Here is an 18,481-nt window from a genome sequence, read left to right as displayed (position 1 = left end):
AAGCAGCCTTTACATAAAACTATTGATAATGGCCGCACCCCCAGAATAAACTAGTGGACCATTCCACTGAGACGCGAGCGAGGGGGGCTGCGTCTACGGATTTGCCGTGACGCGCGGTGTTCTCGATGTTTGCGTGCTCGCCAAGGCGGAGAAGAACCGAGTTGCCTGAGCGGAGGGGGAACCAAGCCGAACACATTCTTTACGGTGAAGGTAAGTTTCACGAAAACGTGTCCTAAACGTGGGAGGCGGCGTCTCGGTTCCGTCCGCGTACCTCACTGTTTAACGAGGCCAAATAACGGTCACGAATCAAGCGGAGCGGAGTGAGGTAAACGATGCCACGGTGACGCTAGCTTAACTTATTACAGTAGCTTTTCTTAACAACAACTTAGCTATAAACTGTCTAGAAGCGTATTAACATTGACCAGGCTTTAACATATTTAGCCAATATTAAGCAATGGCTATTCGCAACACCGAGGGTCGGTTTCAAATGGAATGGAAGTGAAGCCTTGGTATCGCTGTGTTTGTCTTTAATAATATAGCGATTGACAGTTCTATGCTGTGTAATTTTATGTCCATATTAATTTAAGTGTCTGAGTTAGTCTGGAGAGTTTGTTTATGTAGATAAGCTACGAGCAAGTGCAACTGAAGAACTTTTAACGCCGTTTAACTCCGTGACCTGTAGCGTTACTCATTGTGGCTTTTCACAAGCCAGTGTTTTTGTTCTGTTGTCACCATTTTCTTTATGTTTTGTCCTCATTATGGTAACTGTTACACAAATTTACTCAAACATCCGGTTAAATAGTGATACTGGACTTAATAGTTTCCCTAAATCAAGTTGTTATTGTAATTCGCGTGCAGTGTGCTGATTTGTGGTTGACTTTACATCACAACATGGTGTATTATAGCATGAGTTTACCACTGACACTAACATTGCTAAATATTGTGTTGGGGAACTCGCCTCATATCAGAACAGCTGTTTACTGTTCAAACAAGTCTCTAAAGCTCTTCTACTCTCTCAGACTTCCACGAAAGTATAGAGTTTCTGCTATTAATAGAGAGGTTCTGTGTCTTAACCATATGCTCTCTCACTGACTGGCTTCTCCAGAAGCACTATGGATGAAAAGGAGCAGTTTGTAAACATTGATCTGAACGATGACAACATCTGCAGCGTCTGCAAGTTAGAGACGGAAACGGGGACCCTGTCTTTCTGTCACGTGTGCTTTGAGCTTAGCATTGAAGGTAAGAAGTGGGACTGGGTTGTCAAGTTTGCTTGTTTTCCTCACTTCTTCACTTCCTCACTTCATTTTTTTTCTTTTTTATAACCGTAGCATGACCCTTCTATGCTTTGTATTTGAAGAACACACACACACACACACACACACACACACACACACACACACACACACACACACACTGGTCTGTTTCTGTTTCTAGTAATCTTCTCGTCTCCAACAATTTCATTAGCAGCCATTGCTTGCATTTAGTCTTGGCTGCAGTGTTTGGATTGTAAAGTAAGTCACTTTGCAGAAACTTTCAGATTCTCTTTGATCAATATCTTCCATCATAGCAAATACACACTTTTGTTGCCCTTCATAAACACTTCTTTTATCATCTGCAAGGAAAAACATAAAAGATATGTGCGAGGCATTGAGCCCGTCGGAACAAAGCACTCACTAAAGGAAGCCCCTGTTATTCTCCTGTTTGATGTGCCACTTTAGCTCAAAAGCAAGCGTTTGAAGTTTTTCTGCTCTGAATTAATAAGTAGTGCATTTGAAGAATAATGGGCCATCAAACAGGATAGCTATGCCTCTTATTTGGCCTTTGTCCAATAGGGCCATAGATGGTCTGCCTGTACCTTTGCACAGCTTCATTGTGTGTGATTTCAAAGATGTATCATATAATTGAGAAACATACAGTGATATATCATCCTTCTGATCGCAAGATCCACCTATTTAGATGTTCGGACTGGGATGTCGAACATTTCACAATGATAGGGGCTTCTTGTTGACGCTCTGCTGGAGAGCTTGCTTCTTTTAATAGTTTTAGCCAGGATGTTTGGCACAGGTAGGAGAAAGACAGTTGGTGGGGGGCGGTTGTATAGGTATGTCCCCAAAGCTTCCTTTGGGTACCTTTTTGTTGCAGGTTGTTTCAGATAAGTCACATCGAGGAAAAGGTTTTGGTGAAGGCTTCGTGGTATAAATTGGCTGTTATATAACTGTTTATACCTGGGGGATGGGTAGCGGGGACTCTAGACAGGCACGTGTTCCTGATGCAGCTGAGTGTTTGATCGGTGGAAGTCGAGTTTGCCAAGCTGGATGAGGGCACTTTAAGCATCCCTGTTAGAGAGCTGCGTGTCTGCTGACTGCTCAAATAGACCTAGGAGCTGCAGCACCCATTTATCCTGTGCCATCCTTTGTTAATAGAGAGGAGAACAAAAGCACTCACCACGCATTCAAACAGAGCATACAAAAATATGAGGTGGAGGGAATGTTGTTTACCTCCCTTCGCGCACACACACAGACCCACCCGCATTGCCATTCTGTCCTAAGCCATATCCTAGAGCCATCTCAAATATTCATAGCTTTCTTGTTTTCTGCTGCTTTGAATATTTATTAGAACCAAGAACTGCCTTTTTTTAAACAGCAGAATAGTGGATTAAAAAAGTAAAACAAACCGTAAGTAAGACCCTTGTCTTAGCTACATTAGCACACAGAACCAGCACTAGAACTAAAGTATTATGGTAAATTTCCTGAAACTGAACATCTACATTTGCCTACATTTATAGATAACCAGCACATGACCAAAGTTCTTTGTTTAGACTACTACTCTCCGTCCTACCACCTTTCCTTCTGCTACCTCACTAATCAGGATCAAAAGACAATACAATACCGATCAGGCTGTAATAAACTGGATGTTCAGTTAACCAAATTATGGGTAAAGTCCGTGAAGTTTTTATTTATTGTTTAAGTGGCCACTGCCTGGATCAGAGATCAGGCACATTAGAGGCAACATTACTGTATTTAAGTATTTATTTCCACCCACAACCTCTTCAAGCTCTACTTGGAGAATTGTGTGAAATGGAGATGTGTTTGCTTTAATGTCAGATGCTAACAGAATTTTCTTCTAGCGACTTGAGCTCTGCAGAAATCCACTTAGAAAAAAAGCGATTTGCTTCTTTCAAACCTCAAATATAGCTATTTGTATGAACTTGGAGCCTGTTATGTTGACTGTGTGTCGTCGCAGGAGTAGCTGTGGCTGTGAAGAGCACAGTTCAAAGCAGGATGAATGTTCAGGGAGCGCCGTCTTCATTTTTAGCTGCGAGTGGTTGTTTCCTGAGGAAACTGCTTTGGCCTCTATGTGATGGTTCCATCAGAAAGCACTGAATAGAAATAGTGTCGGTTCGGATCTTGCTCAACTTCTGCTTAACTGGGCATTTCTTACCTCAAGACCATTTTGTGTGTGTGTGTACGGCACATGGTTATACCGCCCTGAGCGTTGACATAGTCCAACACAGAAAGAGAACTGCACTAAGAGCCAGTTCAGCCAGTTTATTTCCTTGGAAGTTGATGATTGCTGTTTTTCAGAAATGTCTTGTAACTCAGAGCAACCTGGCAGGATAATAATATTCTAGCAATCTCAAATTATTCAAACAGTTTTGGTATCAGTAAGAGTAGCTTGGACTAAATGTTTGGGTCTGTCACTATTAGGTGACTATTGTCACATGGACCATTTCATCCACGATTCCTTCTCAGACAAGATGTCTACTAAGCTGCTAGGTTCAGCCAGCACCATTCTTTAATCTGCTTACATAATGCAGATGGAATTTTTGATGAAGCCTGGTAATATGACCAGCCTGGTCTGGAGTGAAAGAACAGAAGATTTTTACAGAGGCTGGATGATGCAGTCACTGCTGACTCTTGTTGTTTCTCAGCACAGGCTATTGTAGCCTGCTCATATAAACAGCTCATTTATTCTTGGTGAACTCTTCACCCTGGGGCGTATAGACCAGCCTAATTATGCCGTCTCTGACAGCTGGATAATTGAAGACTGTTTAGGACCAGAGAGTTTATCACCACCATTCCGAGTGCATGTGTCTCAGTGATATTATACTTCTGAATAATTAAGGTAAACCATTTATTGGCTGATGTTTATATCTGTGTTGGACACTGCCACTCGTGATTCTGTGTTTTCTAGCTCTCGTGTGCATGCTTTGTGCTGTTTCCTAAGATTGGGTAGACTTCTAGTCATGGAGGGTCTCAGTCATTAACAGGTGGTTAGCGGTCATGTGTCACTAAGTTCATTCCTGTTCACGTGAGCGCCATGTTGGTGTCCAAGGTTTCCTGTGCAGCTGCTGGCTATACATTCTAACTGTGCCACATAGGACACCATAGCAAAGCTGACTTCTGTCCTACTTGTCTTTAGCACCATCTCTTAATCGTCCCCTCCTCTGAACCATGTCAAGGATCGAGTGTCCTTGCCTGTTATACCAGCATTGAGTTCAGACCCAAACCAGACGTCTGCAGATGGTTTCCCCCGGCCATACAGAAAAGTATAGCTTAACATTGAACTGAAAAGGGAGTCTGTCTGCATACACAAAATAGAGCACAGGCCTAGACTATTCCCTCACCATTCCAGTCATGTATATTTAAGTATCTATTTTGGGCAGTGGCTAATGCCTATGACTGAGTGGTGGTGTTTATAGTTTTACATGTCCTTCTTAGTCTTTGTTAGACTGGGGTCATGGTTGATCAGTCATTACTAAGGAGCAGAAAGAAAACAAGCTCACTGGTCATTGGTGTTGTTGTTCTGCATGCCACTAGTCCCAGCTGAACAATGTCTGTATGTATGCCTGCACTTCCATGTGCAGCATTGACAGACCTAGTGCTAAGCTGCTTAGCCAAAATGTGTTCTTTGGCTGGTGGTGAACTGCCCTGGTTCTAGGCCAGTGTTTTTGTGGTAGTCCAAAGACTGATCAGATTATGGCAAAGCTGTTTATAGGCAGAAATCTCCTGCAACTATTAATAAAGTGCCTGAAGCGTCACTGGGTGCTGAGTATGAAGCTATCTCACATAAATTGCATGCTTTTTTGTTGTTAAGGTCTCTCTCCGACTCAAACTTTTTTTTTTTTTTTTAAGTTTGAGTCGGAGCACAAAAATGCAGACGCTGAAAATTTAGTTCTACACACAGTTATATAATTGTCTGAAACTATTCTCCTCACAGAAGCGCATATAGTTAATCAGTGCTGATCATTCTACATTCTATGTGGGCTATTAGCGTGACTCTGTAGGAATATAACAAGATCTCCAAATATATGCATATATATCAATATCTATATCCAGAAAGCCTTACCAGAGAGGATGCAGGAGGCACCCAGTCATTTGAGTTATGACTATCGGTGGAGTGCACTGCCTTTCAGCACAGGTCCTTCTAAACCTCAATGCACCAAGAACGCCAATCGCATTACTGCTGCTGATGCACAGATACGTCTGTCAATTGACAGATATTTGAACTTCTCTACTTGAGGCAAGAGGTTTTCTCCAACCTGGAGAGGTTAAGCCACCCTTTTCTGGTTGAGAACCATGTCCGTTGAGCCGTTTTGTTCATATGGACAATAATAACTATTTTTCTCACTTCAGACTGTACAACTATCTGTTGAGATGTAGGTCATGATAGCAATGCAATCACCCAACCCCTGTGCAGCACAATGTTCACTTCAGCCACTTCTGCTGTCTCTCACACACACTCTGGTTTCCGTTCACCTTCAGTTTTTATTTGGTGTACCAGCCTTGGCCTCATTTAGTTTTTTTTAATCTACTTACTACTATTATATAATTGTCTCTTTGCTGCACTGTGACCTGTTTTGACTAAATCTGGGAATTTCAGAGTCTTGATAACATCAGCCTGCCAACTACAGATGCTTTATTCAGGGTCCATTTAAATTCCAAGGGTTGAACTGATTTGCTGTTTGACAGGCACTGGTCGATTCAATGATGAAAGTGCATTACATGAACCCAAAACTACTTTGTGCGTTCTTTTTCTGTACTCGGTAGAAATTTATTTGCTTGATCTTTAATGTCTGTGCTCAACTGGCTAATCCACTGCACACTAAGCAGCTTTTAGAGAGAGCGTTGTTTTATTTCAATTAACTTCTATTTGCTAGGGAAAGTTCAATATATCAGTATTCTATTTCTCACTCTTGGGCTTGCAGCTTTATCTTTATGAAATACTTTTTTGCACAGAAAACTTTTACAGCTGTACTTTATTAATTCACAGCTTCTTGTCTTTGTATATACAGGTGTCTCCTCTGCTACCTTATTACATTCAAAGTCTCTGCGTGGCCACAGAGACTGCTTTGAGAAATGTCACCTCATTGCCAACCAGAAGCTGTCACGTTCCAAGGCCTCTCGAAGTGCCTATGAGGGCATGAAGTTGGCCCTTAGCCAGAAGCTGACCCGCATCATCCAGTATGCTCAGAACAAAGACTCTGTCTCTCCCAACGGCCCCAGCAGACGTGGGGGCAAGCTTCTTTGTTACAGCCAACAGAATGACCGCAAGCTCCTACCCCAGTCGGATGCCCAGGTGCCACGCTACGCGCCGCGCTGGGACACAGCCAAAACTACAGGGCTGCCTGATTACACCATGGGCCTGTTGGAGTGCCAAACGGCAGAGGAGCTAGGGCTGCTGCAGGACTGTCAGTCCAATGATTGGTCCAATAACAAGAGGAGGAGTCTATGTAGTCGGAACCAGCCAGGAGGAGGGCAGACACAGCACCGAGGTCATGGCCAAAGCAGAGATGAATGTAAGCTTAATTGTTTCTACCTAAATACAACTTTGCTGTTACAAGTTATATATTAAAATAAAGTCACCAAACTGTGTGTGTGTGTGTGTGTGTGTGTGTGTGTGTGTGTGTGTGTGTGTGTGTGTGTGTGTGTGTGTGTGTGTGTGTGTGTGTGTGTGTGTGTGTGTGTGTGTGTGTGTGTGTGTGTGTGTGTGTGGACTGATGATGATGTCTGATGAATAACATCAGTGTTAATGTGATTGTAATCAGGTGTCAGCTAGTCATCGTCATGTCAAGTTGTGGGGACAAACATGTTTGACCTCACAGCAGATGGGGAATGTCTGCAATTCAGACTTCGTGCTCGTGGTTGTTTACTAAACTGAAAATCACTTAATGTGCATGACAGCTGCCAAGTGATGTGGTGTTGCCACAATCAACCAGAAGAGTTGTCACATCAACTGCAAAAAGCTGAGGAATCATATTCAAAAGACCAATTTAGGTTCTGATTCGACTTCCTGTGTCTGTCTCACCCTGTTTGATGTACTGTGATGTTAAGAGATTAAACCCTTACAGCAGGCATTTAAAAACAAAACCGCAGCAGACAAAACAGTAACACAGGGCAAGAACCATGTTTTATGGCTGTCATAGAGAAGAGAAGCCATTTACCATTTAACCACTTCTCTCTTCCTTTTGCCTTGTTAGGCAACAAGCTGTTTTCTTGTGCCAACTCATATATAATTCTTTTTAGTATTTGTCACAATACCTGTGTAAACATACATGCATGTAGAAAAGGGTGATGTACTTATGAAAGAACCTTGTTGGCCATGTTTACCTGTGCGTTTTAAACAGACTGAGGCGAATAGACTATTTTACTTCAGAGTGTCATTTAGTCATTTTCTTTCAAAAAAAGTAATTACTTTTTTTTCTTTTTAGTGTCTAAGATGAGTGTGGATGAGCTCCATCAGCTGAACTCCCAGCTACTGATGCAGATTCAGAGTAAGTTACATTTATTGGTGTTCTGGTTAGGGCTCTACTTTGCAAAGTTGAAAATCTTTTAGTATACATCTCCTTCCAACTTTATTTTACACTGTACAGTGCTCTCCCATGCATACCCTGGCAGTCTGTTCACCTTCATTACTTAGTTGTTTTCTCTACATAGTGACGATTAAGCTTTAAGGATCTTATCTCAAGGACTTGTTTTTCACCTCAGTAAAGTCTCATTATAGTACAAGGTTGTCAGGGGGTTGACATTCCAGCCATGGTTCTATGATGTACACTGTTTTCTTTAGACCTATTCAAGTATTATTCTATTGCACTACATCTTGTGTTATGCAGACTTTGCTCCCTTAAAGTGAAACTTGATTATGTCATTACTGATTGCATTTTTTCTCCACAGAGGTTTTTGAGGAGCTGACCGTAGCTGTGCAGGAGAAGGACTCACTGGCATCGGAGCTGCATGTGCGTCACATTGCCATTGAGCAACTCTTTAAGAACTGTGCCAAGCTGCCCTGGCTGCACATTAGCAGAGCTGGGGTCAAGGCCAGCAGCAGCAGCAGCAGCAGCAGCAGCGGGCCTGTCGATTGAGGTGCAAGCTGCAGCTTGTGTCTTCACTGCTTAGAGGAAAGCCAACACTTGAACACAGGCTGTAGTGTGGCTGTCAATGCCTTTATACATGGATAAGTGACTTTTACACTACGGTGACACTGAGTTTTTAGCTCTGTCTTAGAGCAGCATTAAGGGCTAGGTTGGCATGACCTCCATTCTTGTGGCTACAGTTTTGATAAAAATAATAATGGTGGAGGGCAACACATGAAATGCAACCAGATCTCCCCCTACCCCAAATAGTCAGAATCTATGCTAATAACAGGTGAGACTCTGGGTCCAGCACATAATGGGGGGGCGGGTGCTTTAAATATTTAGCATACGATAGACTGAACAGCATTTTGTCCGTGTGCATTTACAAACATGTTTGATGGTTTTGTTTAATTTGCTGTATGTTTCCATAGTTTCATTTCATTTGGTGAAGATGCCTTTTGCCCTCAAAGTATGTTAAATATAATATAACCAAACATGGGTTATTTAGCACCACTGACTTCTGCACTGGCTTCTGCATATGCGATAAGTGAGAAGCTAAGTGTAGTGTTTTATAACATGCAATGGATGAATATTCAATACAAATTGGCTTTTTTTTTATACCAGTATGCACGACTACAAGCAGTCTTCATCTTCCAGCTGCTCCGTAGGAGTATAGGGTTTGGAAGTATGAGTGTTTTTATTTGTTTTCCAAATATTCAAGCTAACCCGACACTTTATAAAAACTGTTGTCCTCTGACATATTTCTGGATGGCTCATACACACTACCAGCTAGACGTCCTTTAAAAATACAGAATATATTCAAGCTCACCAAAAATGTGAGCTTAAAATAAGATCAAGTCTAATCTGGATAAGCACAAGTATCCATCAGTGTGAGAAAGAGGTTTATAGTGAAAGTCACATCTCTGTACCTGCTGAGCATGTGAAATACTTTCTCTGAGAGAAATGTTTCTTTCAATTATACAGTTTGGTTTAAATTTACTACTATTTCTAGTGAGATTTACTTGAAGTACAGACCTGTTTGTTGTATAGCTTCCAAGTACAAGTCACATGTGACTTTGCACTGAAACAACTGCATGGTTGAAAAGAAATATTGAAAAGAAAATCAAGCTTTCAAACCAAAGTCTTTCACGAGTGAAATTTAGGCATTTGACTCATTGACCTTTCAGATGACCTTATGAGAGTTACAAATTGAATCCGTTATTAAAACTGTATGATGCTTCTTGTTTTGTTCACCATAGATTTTTACCCTGAACCTTTAGCTGTTACAATGGTTTTTCAAAAGTAACAGTTTGTTTACCCCCCCACCAGCCCAAGCACTAGGTGAGAGCATGTGTTACAGCAATACAAACAGGATAGTCTGGTCTATTGTGCCTCTGGTTTCTGGAAGACAAAACAAGATAAAGGTTAAGATAAAGTTGATCATCACCTTCAGTTTTACTTGACTTATTATTCATTTATGACCCTATGCAAGTAATAGACAAAAAGTCAGCCTTATCAAATAGAAATATCTAAAACAATATTGGTGATTTGAGTTTTTCCTGGACCTACACTAATGACCTGGGAAAGATGTTAAAATGTGAACGATGTTTAGAAAAAATCAGCGTTGTCACTGTTTCTTCGCTCTCTCTTTGTAAGAGATTTAATGTATCTGACCCCTTTTTCGGGTTTCACGTTAAAATGTTTAGCTTACTTGAAGACATTTATTTTGGATAAATATGTGTAGTGTGAGTATCTGAGAAACTTCATGGCTGGCCTTTTCAATCTTTAGGTGCGTGTGCGTGTGTGTTTTACTGGTGTACTGTGCATATCTGTATACTGTTGAAACATGCCTGGGCCTATGCCTGTACTCAGCAGAAAATTTGGGCTGCTTGTTATTGCTTGTCTTTTTTGGCAGTGTCATTAACTTTTACTGGAATATGTAAACTTACCTGTTCCATTTTCACCTTCTTTTATGAACTTGACTCATAAACTCTTCGGTTTGCGATTATTGAGAAAGGCTGCGTTTGTGTTGTGATCTTTTACATTTTATTTATTGTATGTGTTCATTGACGTTACACAAGCTGTGTGATTTCTGCTTAAATGACTTTGTATTTTTTGTAAAGAAATATTCCAATAAAATTATTTTACTACATATTTTTATACTGAAAGATAACTCATGAAGATGAACCTTTTAACTAACAACTATGAACAAATATGAACAACTGCAAAAAGACAAAATGACTGCAGATTGTCTTTTTGGGTTTTAAATAAGATTCACTTTGATTTCATGTTTAGTGTTCAGTGTTTAGACAGCACTCTTTTCATAGTCTGGATTTATGATTCTTAACGTAGTGGTAAGTGCAGGTGTGGTTCCCCCTGGTGGACCTAAAGCTATGTTTAACTGTGAATGATCAGGTACTGTAATGAATGTTTTTCTGGGAAATGTGCAGACTGCTTAACTCATGATACAAGTAACGTTGCCATGGCTATGGCGTTGTGAAATATTGTTTAAATTTTGAAAAACGAAAATAAATCAGTCAATTATTTACTACAAACCTACAAAGTTGCCTTAAAGCAGCAAAACATTTGACCTACAAATGTTTTTTAATTAGTTGGTTCTAGAATACACTTCACAAATACTGTGTGTGTGTGTGTGTGTGTGTGTGTGTGTGTGTGTGTGTGTGTGTGTGTGTGTGTGTATTTATTTCTTTTATACACACACATTCTTTAAGTTTAGTTTAGCGAATCGTTTGATTAACAAAGGAAAATCTCCTGTTAAACTGCAAATCCGTTGTTACTTCATCACTGCACTTCAGACAGGGGTCATTTGACACAAACTTGTCGGATTAATTCAAAGATTACATTACAAAACAGATCTAACCTTACAATGTAAACGTAGCTTCATTATTTTCATTTATTAGGAGATGACATCACTGGGTGGAACCGCTGCAACAAACAAGAACACATTTTTAACAACGTGAGTCATAACAGTGTTAGTCATTCGCTGACGACATTGCAATTGGCTAATGAACGCGCGTGTGGAACTTTTTGAAGCCAATGATAATTGACGGGAGGCGGGAGTTGTCGCGTAAGAGGCGGGGCCAATAATCGAATTTTGAGTTCGCTCTGCTGCCTGACTCCTCACTCTGTAATGTTCTCCTTCACGCGGAATGACAGCACTTATGAAATGTAAGTTTAACTGTTTATCGTCACTTATGTTCATTGCACGTTTGCTGAAGTAGCTTCTATGTCTCTGCCACCGCTTAGTATGATTCCAAACTTTTGTTAAACAATTTGGAGGGTGGGCTTGTAATAGCTGCGGTAAATAGCATTAGCAACATGAGGCTGTTAGCGTTAACTAACCCAATTGCTATGTAGCTAATGCTAGTAGCTAGCTATTTTCAGTGAGAATAGATGCATGGTTTTCAGTTAAAGTTGTAACTCCTTATTATAAGTACGACTTTCACGATGTAGGATAGCATCTCGCACAGTTAGCCGAACTAGCTTGCTTAGCTCAAGGAGTACTGTAGTGTTACTGTAGTGATTGAGGGGATGCGTTGCTCGATTACTGGAGGGTGTGCGTCACAGCCCGCCTTATTCCAAGTGGTACCGTTAACTGAAATTATCAGCCCACATCAAAAAGTGAAGCGTAGTATTACGAATACACTAGGCATAGATTAATTTGGCAATTTAGTATAACAGGACCTTTGTCTACTTTACAGACGCTGCCCTCACGTAATGAAGCATATGTGAAAAATGAGGAGAGAAATTGCAGCTGTTGTGTTCTTCCTGAAGAGGCTTGTGACAAAAGGCGATAAGGTGGAATCGGACAAGGTGGAGCTCTTTGTCGAGCGGCTGGCCGTTGCACTGCAGGAGAAGTTCAAGGGGCACTGGTACCCTGACAACCCCAGCAAAGGACATGCACACAGGTGCTGGTCCCTACTCTTAACAGTGATTCTTATGTGCATTCTCATATCCTTAGCCTTTAAACAATGAGGATTTTATAAGTAAGTTTATTGTGCTTTGCAGGTGCATTCGAGTGAACAGGTTTTACAGGCAGGATCCAGAGATCCTTCGGGCCTGCCAAGAGAGTGGAATTCAATACAGTGACTTAGGACTACCTCGTGAACTTACACTTTGGGTGGACCCTGGGGAGGTCTGTTGCAGGTACAGTTTCCTCCTTTTGAATGATTGTAATTATTACTACAACATTTAGAATAACAGTCTCTAGTCCACTAGGTTTTGGACTGCAAATGTTCTGCTATACATGCTTGTCCATCTAGCAAAGGCCTGAGATGTCAATGTCTCCCCCTCTCTAGGTATGGAGAACAAAATCCTTGTTTCTCAGTGGCCACTTTCTGCAGTGATGAGGAAGACAAAGATGTTACAAAGAAAGTGACCACAGCTTTGGAAAGGGTGACTTCAGACTACCATTCAGGGTCTTCCTCTGATGAGGAGAGCACACACACTTCCCCTCACTCTATGCCCATCAGCCAATGTACTATCCAGGTATTGTAAAACATTATGCAATTGGTATAACTAAGTAAATCAAACCCCTGTATAAACTGAGTTTGTTCAGGGGCTAAAAATGATTCATTTCTTTTTGTAGCTTTGCTTTTAAAACTGTTCTTTTTTTCCTCCTAGGCCATGAACCCAGATGCTCCTTCTTGGCATCCTAGAAAAACGGTACCAGGGAAGGGTCCCGTCCCTTCACGACCTCACTACGGTTTTAGGCCTCGCAGCAGAGCTCCCCTTACTGCAAGACATAGTCTATGGGTTCCTCCAGGCTTTAGAGGAGGGTCTGGATACTGGGACACAAACCACAGTTTGGCACATTGTTACAGTTAGAAATCATGGCTCATATTGTTCACACTGGATGTTAAACCTGAAGACAATTTGAAGATGACAGATTTTTTTTTCCATTTTTTTATAGCAGTTTTTTGCACTTTAGACTATTTGTTATAGTTTAAATAAGTCACTTGTATTAAATTAGATATTAAAATTGGAATACTACACGAAGTCTTGAAGTAATGTATTTTTTTATAATGGGAGATCTTCATGTATTGCACCTGCTGTTCTTTGTGATAAATGTTTTATTTATTCATGGTGTACAATTGTGCAGAGACCTGATCCTATTGTGTTTTAATAAACAATTTCCAAGCATCACAATGTTTTTTTTCTACTTTTTTATAAATCCATGGTGTGTGTGTATATATATATGTGTGTGTGTATATGTAAACTTAGTTATTAGTTTAGTTATATTTTCATGTAATGCAAATGCAAAGTGTTGCTAAGACAACTGTAGGATTATTTAGAAATGAAGAAGGATTCTTAGAAATTGTATTTGGGTGACAACTGTATCCATTAAAACCATAACATTAGGGGTGAGTTTCATATATAGTACTATATATGCATTCAAGACACTGGAGATCGTTTATTCAACTATCATCTCTGATGTTGAGTGAACAAAAACATTGCAAGTGCAACAAATGTTGAAAAATAAAAAAAGCAAAGTAAATGTTTCAGTTAATCTATATGGGTATAAATACACAACTCATTGGAAAACAAAATAAATCGTGGTCATTGGTTGAACGCCTTAATCGACAACTCTACTATAGGTATTTAAAAGGTGGGTAAAGACTCTTATGTACTTCTGCCCTGACGACATCTAAATAAGTGAGTTCATAACCGCTCTCGCTGATGTGCGTCTCCTCTTTCCTGAACTTGAAGTTTGACCCATGCGCCGGCAGGGAGCGACACTAGACCTCGTTGGGCCCTCCTCCGACTGTCACGTGACAGCCCGGGGCGAGCTCTGCTGTGCACCTGCAGAGAGCGGCGGAGGAGAGGAGGAGGAGTTGGGTTTGGATGCTTCGCTCGAGCTCGGCTGCTGCTTTTCATTTCCAATTCAGCGCAAGTTCTTCGACCAAGTTTCGCCGCTAAACTCGTGGAATATCTGCGTAAGGGATGGCGTTCGCGGCCGGACGATTCTACTGTGTTCTACTGAGCCTGCTCGCAGGTAAGTTTTCCGACGCCGACAGCCGCTGAGCTACTTTGATTCTGGTAAAACTGCGGCGTGTCCAGTCCCACGACGGTCAACCGTTGTCCACTAGCACGGACGGCAACAAGCGGCCTCAACGGGGAAACTTGTTGGTTATGTTTATTTTGTTAACTGGGTTTAGTGACCTCATGTTAGAATAGTTAAAATATAACTTATCCCCTTGATAGCAACGCTTATCTGAATACGCTTTGAAGAAACTGACCAACAGGGAGTAACTGACCCAAGGTCGGTTTACGGCGCAACCGACGGAACCTTGTTTAAGCTCATATACAAATATCTGTACATTAGATATATATAATATGTGTGAAGTTTTAAATTGCTATTTAGTTGTGTTTTTTCATCCTTGGTTTATGTTTCAACAGAATGGTCAGGAAAGAGAAACAAAAATGTGAGAATGTGTCAACAGACAATAAATCAAAGTTTGCTAACGTCATTACAGTCTTTTTTTTCAAGACAGTTTATCTTCTAACCCAAATAAAGTGACAGCGGTTTGGGTTTCTACATTATATTGAGCCCAATTACTGGGCTACACTGACAGGCTTCATTCCCAACATGTACGTGTAGGATGGTGTTAAATGCCCACATAAATGAAATGGTGGATGTTTCCGGGGACGTGTCTCTGTGCCAGAAAGCTTGGTGTCTGGTGGTTAACACAATAGCTTGATCCGCTTTTAAACCTGTGGCTGCAGGACTTCAAAGTGCTGGCTTTTTTAGTCTGCCATCTGCCAGCAGCGTTGACCCCCTCCTCCACCATCAGCTCCCCCTGAAATTACATCAAACTTAAACACACGGTCAATTGTGTTGACAGCTTTGTTTATGTTGGTGTCACTCAGTGAGCTTTTTGTTGATAGGAGCAGATATGTGGCCTGGGTAACCTTTATTGGTATTTAGTTTGTATTATTTGTTCATGAGAAGTGTCATTTATATCCTATGAAAAGGCCAAACAAACTTTAAGAGTTAATTGTTTAAGGTTTGTGTCTAGGAGCTAAAATAAATGCAGTAAAAGGTATTTCATAGTGATTTCATAGTGACACTAACCATTTCTGTACAAATGTAAATGGATTCTATATATAAATTCAAAGCTGTTGTTTGTTAAAACAGATTTATTTGCATGCATACGGGCGTGGTTGTTTTGGGCCCTGGAATTTAGACTGAAACTAGCTGATTACTCCTCCCACTTCAAACAAAAGCGAGAAACTTTTTCAACAGGATTGTCCTTTGCCTCCCTGTGTTAGTTAATAAAATAGTTTTTGATACTTCAATGGGAAGCCACAGAATCTTGGTCAGACCAGTGACATTCCAGTGTAGTGATTAGTGCGGAACCAGATGGAATGAAGAAGCGCTTTGTTTGGAGTCTTCCAGCACATCTCTGTAAAAGCTGGCCCACTAACTATAACCTAAGGTTTAATAGTGTGTTGTTTAGTCGTCCTTTGTCTCAGCGTTCACATAGTTGTATACACTAGTTTGGGCTCATTACCATCTTAATGGCATCGAGGCCTCGTCATTTGGGCTCTGTTCCACTTCAGCGGACAAAAACAGTATCTGCCAGACTCGTAGCATTCTTTTAACTTGGCTTAGAAGTGTAATGTACTTGCTTCACTTGAATAGATAATAACGCATAGGTTCTTTCTGCTCCATTTTTGCTTCTTTACTACACCACAAAGGACTGTATTCAATATAAATAGCCTACAAGAGTGAATCTTGATTTGAGTAGTGTTTGACCACCACAGTCACAGTCAGATGCTTTGGTGACTGTTATACCAGTCCAGTCACTTTGTTTTTATAAGCATTTTCCAAGGAACATTTTGTGTTTGCCGTTATTTGTCTTAGTTAACTCTTTAATGTCCCCAAAATGAACAAAATCGATAGATTTTTCTTTTTTGTTGCTATATTTATTTTTGTGGCAACGGCAGTCACTATGTTTTCTACAGGGTTCTTTTCTCAACATCTTCATTTCTATTAGCTCTCATGTTTGAGTCCTTGTATAGAATTGAAAATTGTTCTATCTCTTCCCAATTTGGCAAAAATTCCAGATTTCATGTCTACAGCCAGAGAATTACTTATCAAATCTTTTATTCATGTTGTGTGTTGCTCTACAGGCAGCAACAAAAAAGCTAACACGGAAAACAGCTGCATAATGCAACATTTGAGGAAAGGAACTCACAAACAACTCTTTGTTCCAAGAAGTCAGACCTTTTGGTGTTTTTGATAACGTGACAATATGGTTATTGTTTATGCCATGTAACAGCTAACGTAAAAAATACATCATGCATAAAAAAAACTTTAGCCTTTTGTTCAATTAATGTCCACTGGATGCTGAGGTAAAATTGGCATCAGTTGTTTTTGCGTATATTCAATGGTCCCTGCGTGTAAGTAGCAGGATGGCTGAGGACAAGGTTAATGACGCTCGCAAGGCAGTGAGAAAGCAAAGCCCTGCCGTCTATAGTCGACTGCCCATGGTTTAGCTTGGATACTTAGCTGTCTACATAAGAAGAACTAGTGAAACCACGAGCAGGCGCAGACAGCAGTTACCTGATAAGCCTACATCCAAAGTCCCTGGCCAGGAACCGGTTGCTTGGTTACCACTTGAAAACAGACCAGAGATCGGGGAGTGTATGCGTTCTTTGGTTCCTCTAGTTGCCCTCTGCCTCGTGTTTATTTATCACGTCCTCCTTTACCACAGACAGTAATGCTGTTGTTTTGTGCAGTAGTTGTTGCAGGCATGTTGGATATCCTGACACAATCAAGTTTTTATGAGTATCGGTTTAGGTGGAGTAAGTCTACATACTTTCAAATGGAGTACAATATATTCATGTAGGGCCTGTAAAAGTAGCTTTAACCACAGTGATGGGTGGAGGCGTGAACAGCACAACCTGTGCCATTGTCATTGGCCCCACACAGTAATGACTTGAGGTCACATTCACTTGTCATGACCCAGCAATCCAATGTCACTTCTTGCCTCCTGTTGGCTAAAACGAGTCGTGGTTGCAGTTTTGTCTAACCAAGCAGCCACCCACCCTGCCTGGAGCCCCCTGTCCTTGGAAATTAAGCAGGAACATGTAGAATTGGCTTACACCCCAGAGACACTGCTTTGTCCTCCATAGTTTGATGACGGGAAGGGCCGCACATGAATATTCACAGCCCTGGATGTTAATATTTCAGGATGTCGGCCCTGTACGAGCCCTGTGCCAACTCCCGTTAACCTACAATGATCCTGGCTTTGCCACGCCACATTATCCCACCTCTCCCCTCGTTTTCCCTTCAATTTTCTGTGAATTATAGAAATATCTGCTTGTGAAAAGGATTAAAAGTGTGGTAATGGATGTGTCACACTGTGTTTAGAATACATTTATTTTCCACAGTTGGGGTGAAAATCTGCCTTCTGCTTCACTATCATAGTGATCTGGGAAGACCGATTGTAAAGATTCTACTTGAACCCCTTTGTCATAAAGTCAATGTTAAATTGACCTTTTCATGTTTCTTCTGACAGTATTGGTCCCAGTATTGACCTGCTGAGTTCACCCTGACCTTCAGTAGCATCTATGCTATGTTTTCTACTGATGGGCTCATTGTTTGTGTTAAAACTGCACAGCAGCTTCTGGACTGGGACACCTCACAGATGTAAGATTTTTTTTTCATGTACTGGATGTCAAGCAGGTCAGTCTCAACATATTATCTGACGGATCCACGGGTGGTGGCATCTTACAAGTGTTAGTGGCACTGCTGAAAACTAGATGTTTTTCTGGAACAGACACAATAGTATGTGTCAAAGCATGTATAGTCCATGGAAAGACTTTTTCAGCATGTTTGTCTGTGAAGTAGTGTCATTCCATAGCAGAGGGCAGAGAACAGTCATGTTACTGTTTGCCACATTTAAACACCTGCTCTGTCCATAGCAGAGTTATCGATAGACCTGTCTAATGCGTTTACTGCAGAGGAATAAATGCAATGTCAACGAATGTTCAGCGTGCGCGAGGCAAAGAACTATGGTTAAGTAGGAATCTGTCTTTTACTTTTATTTATGTCATGAAAAAACTAAAATCTCATCAGAAAAAGGTGTTTCGCTTGGG

At 40.9% G+C, this 18,481-nt stretch overlaps 3 protein-coding genes across 4 annotated transcripts in view; all 3 read left to right on the top strand.

Annotated features, from left to right (window-relative positions):
* The first annotated feature begins 22 nt into the window (after positions 1-22).
* Positions 23-10,505, top strand: c14h21orf91 (chromosome 14 C21orf91 homolog). Of its 2 annotated transcripts, none has more exons than XM_029174213.3 (5): positions 23-210; positions 1,106-1,239; positions 6,296-6,799; positions 7,712-7,774; positions 8,175-10,505. In XM_029174213.3, exons 2-5 carry the CDS (start codon positions 1,113-1,115, stop codon positions 8,360-8,362), a joined length of 882 nt encoding a protein of 293 aa, XP_029030046.1. In that variant the 5' UTR covers positions 23-210; positions 1,106-1,112; the 3' UTR covers positions 8,363-10,505. The 2 variants fall into 2 exon arrangements, with proteins under 2 accessions (XP_029030046.1, XP_055370646.1); XM_055514671.1 differs by lacking the exon at positions 23-210 and adding an exon at positions 235-325.
* Positions 10,506-11,388: 883 nt separating this feature from the next.
* btg3 (B-cell translocation gene 3) lies at positions 11,389-13,522 on the top strand. Its single transcript, XM_029173659.3, has 5 exons — positions 11,389-11,542; positions 12,076-12,282; positions 12,383-12,520; positions 12,673-12,862; positions 12,998-13,522. The coding sequence occupies exons 2-5, from the start codon at positions 12,110-12,112 to the stop codon at positions 13,199-13,201; spliced, it is 705 nt and encodes a 234-aa protein (XP_029029492.1). The 5' UTR covers positions 11,389-11,542; positions 12,076-12,109; the 3' UTR covers positions 13,202-13,522.
* A 597-nt stretch (positions 13,523-14,119) lies between these two features.
* The window catches only part of cxadr (CXADR Ig-like cell adhesion molecule), a 30,973-nt gene continuing 26,611 nt past the window's right edge, over positions 14,120-18,481 (top strand). The window contains exon 1 of the mRNA XM_029173657.3: positions 14,120-14,369. Within this exon, the coding sequence (XP_029029490.1) occupies positions 14,318-14,369 (52 nt within the window). The 5' untranslated portion in view covers positions 14,120-14,317. The remainder of the gene's footprint in view (positions 14,370-18,481) is intronic.

This window comes from Betta splendens, chromosome 14 (genome assembly GCF_900634795.4).
Source record: "Betta splendens chromosome 14, fBetSpl5.4, whole genome shotgun sequence".
Lineage (NCBI taxonomy): Eukaryota > Metazoa > Chordata > Actinopteri > Anabantiformes > Osphronemidae > Betta > Betta splendens.
Note: the sequence above shows the minus strand (reverse complement) of the source record. Positions and strands in the feature narration are given on the sequence as shown.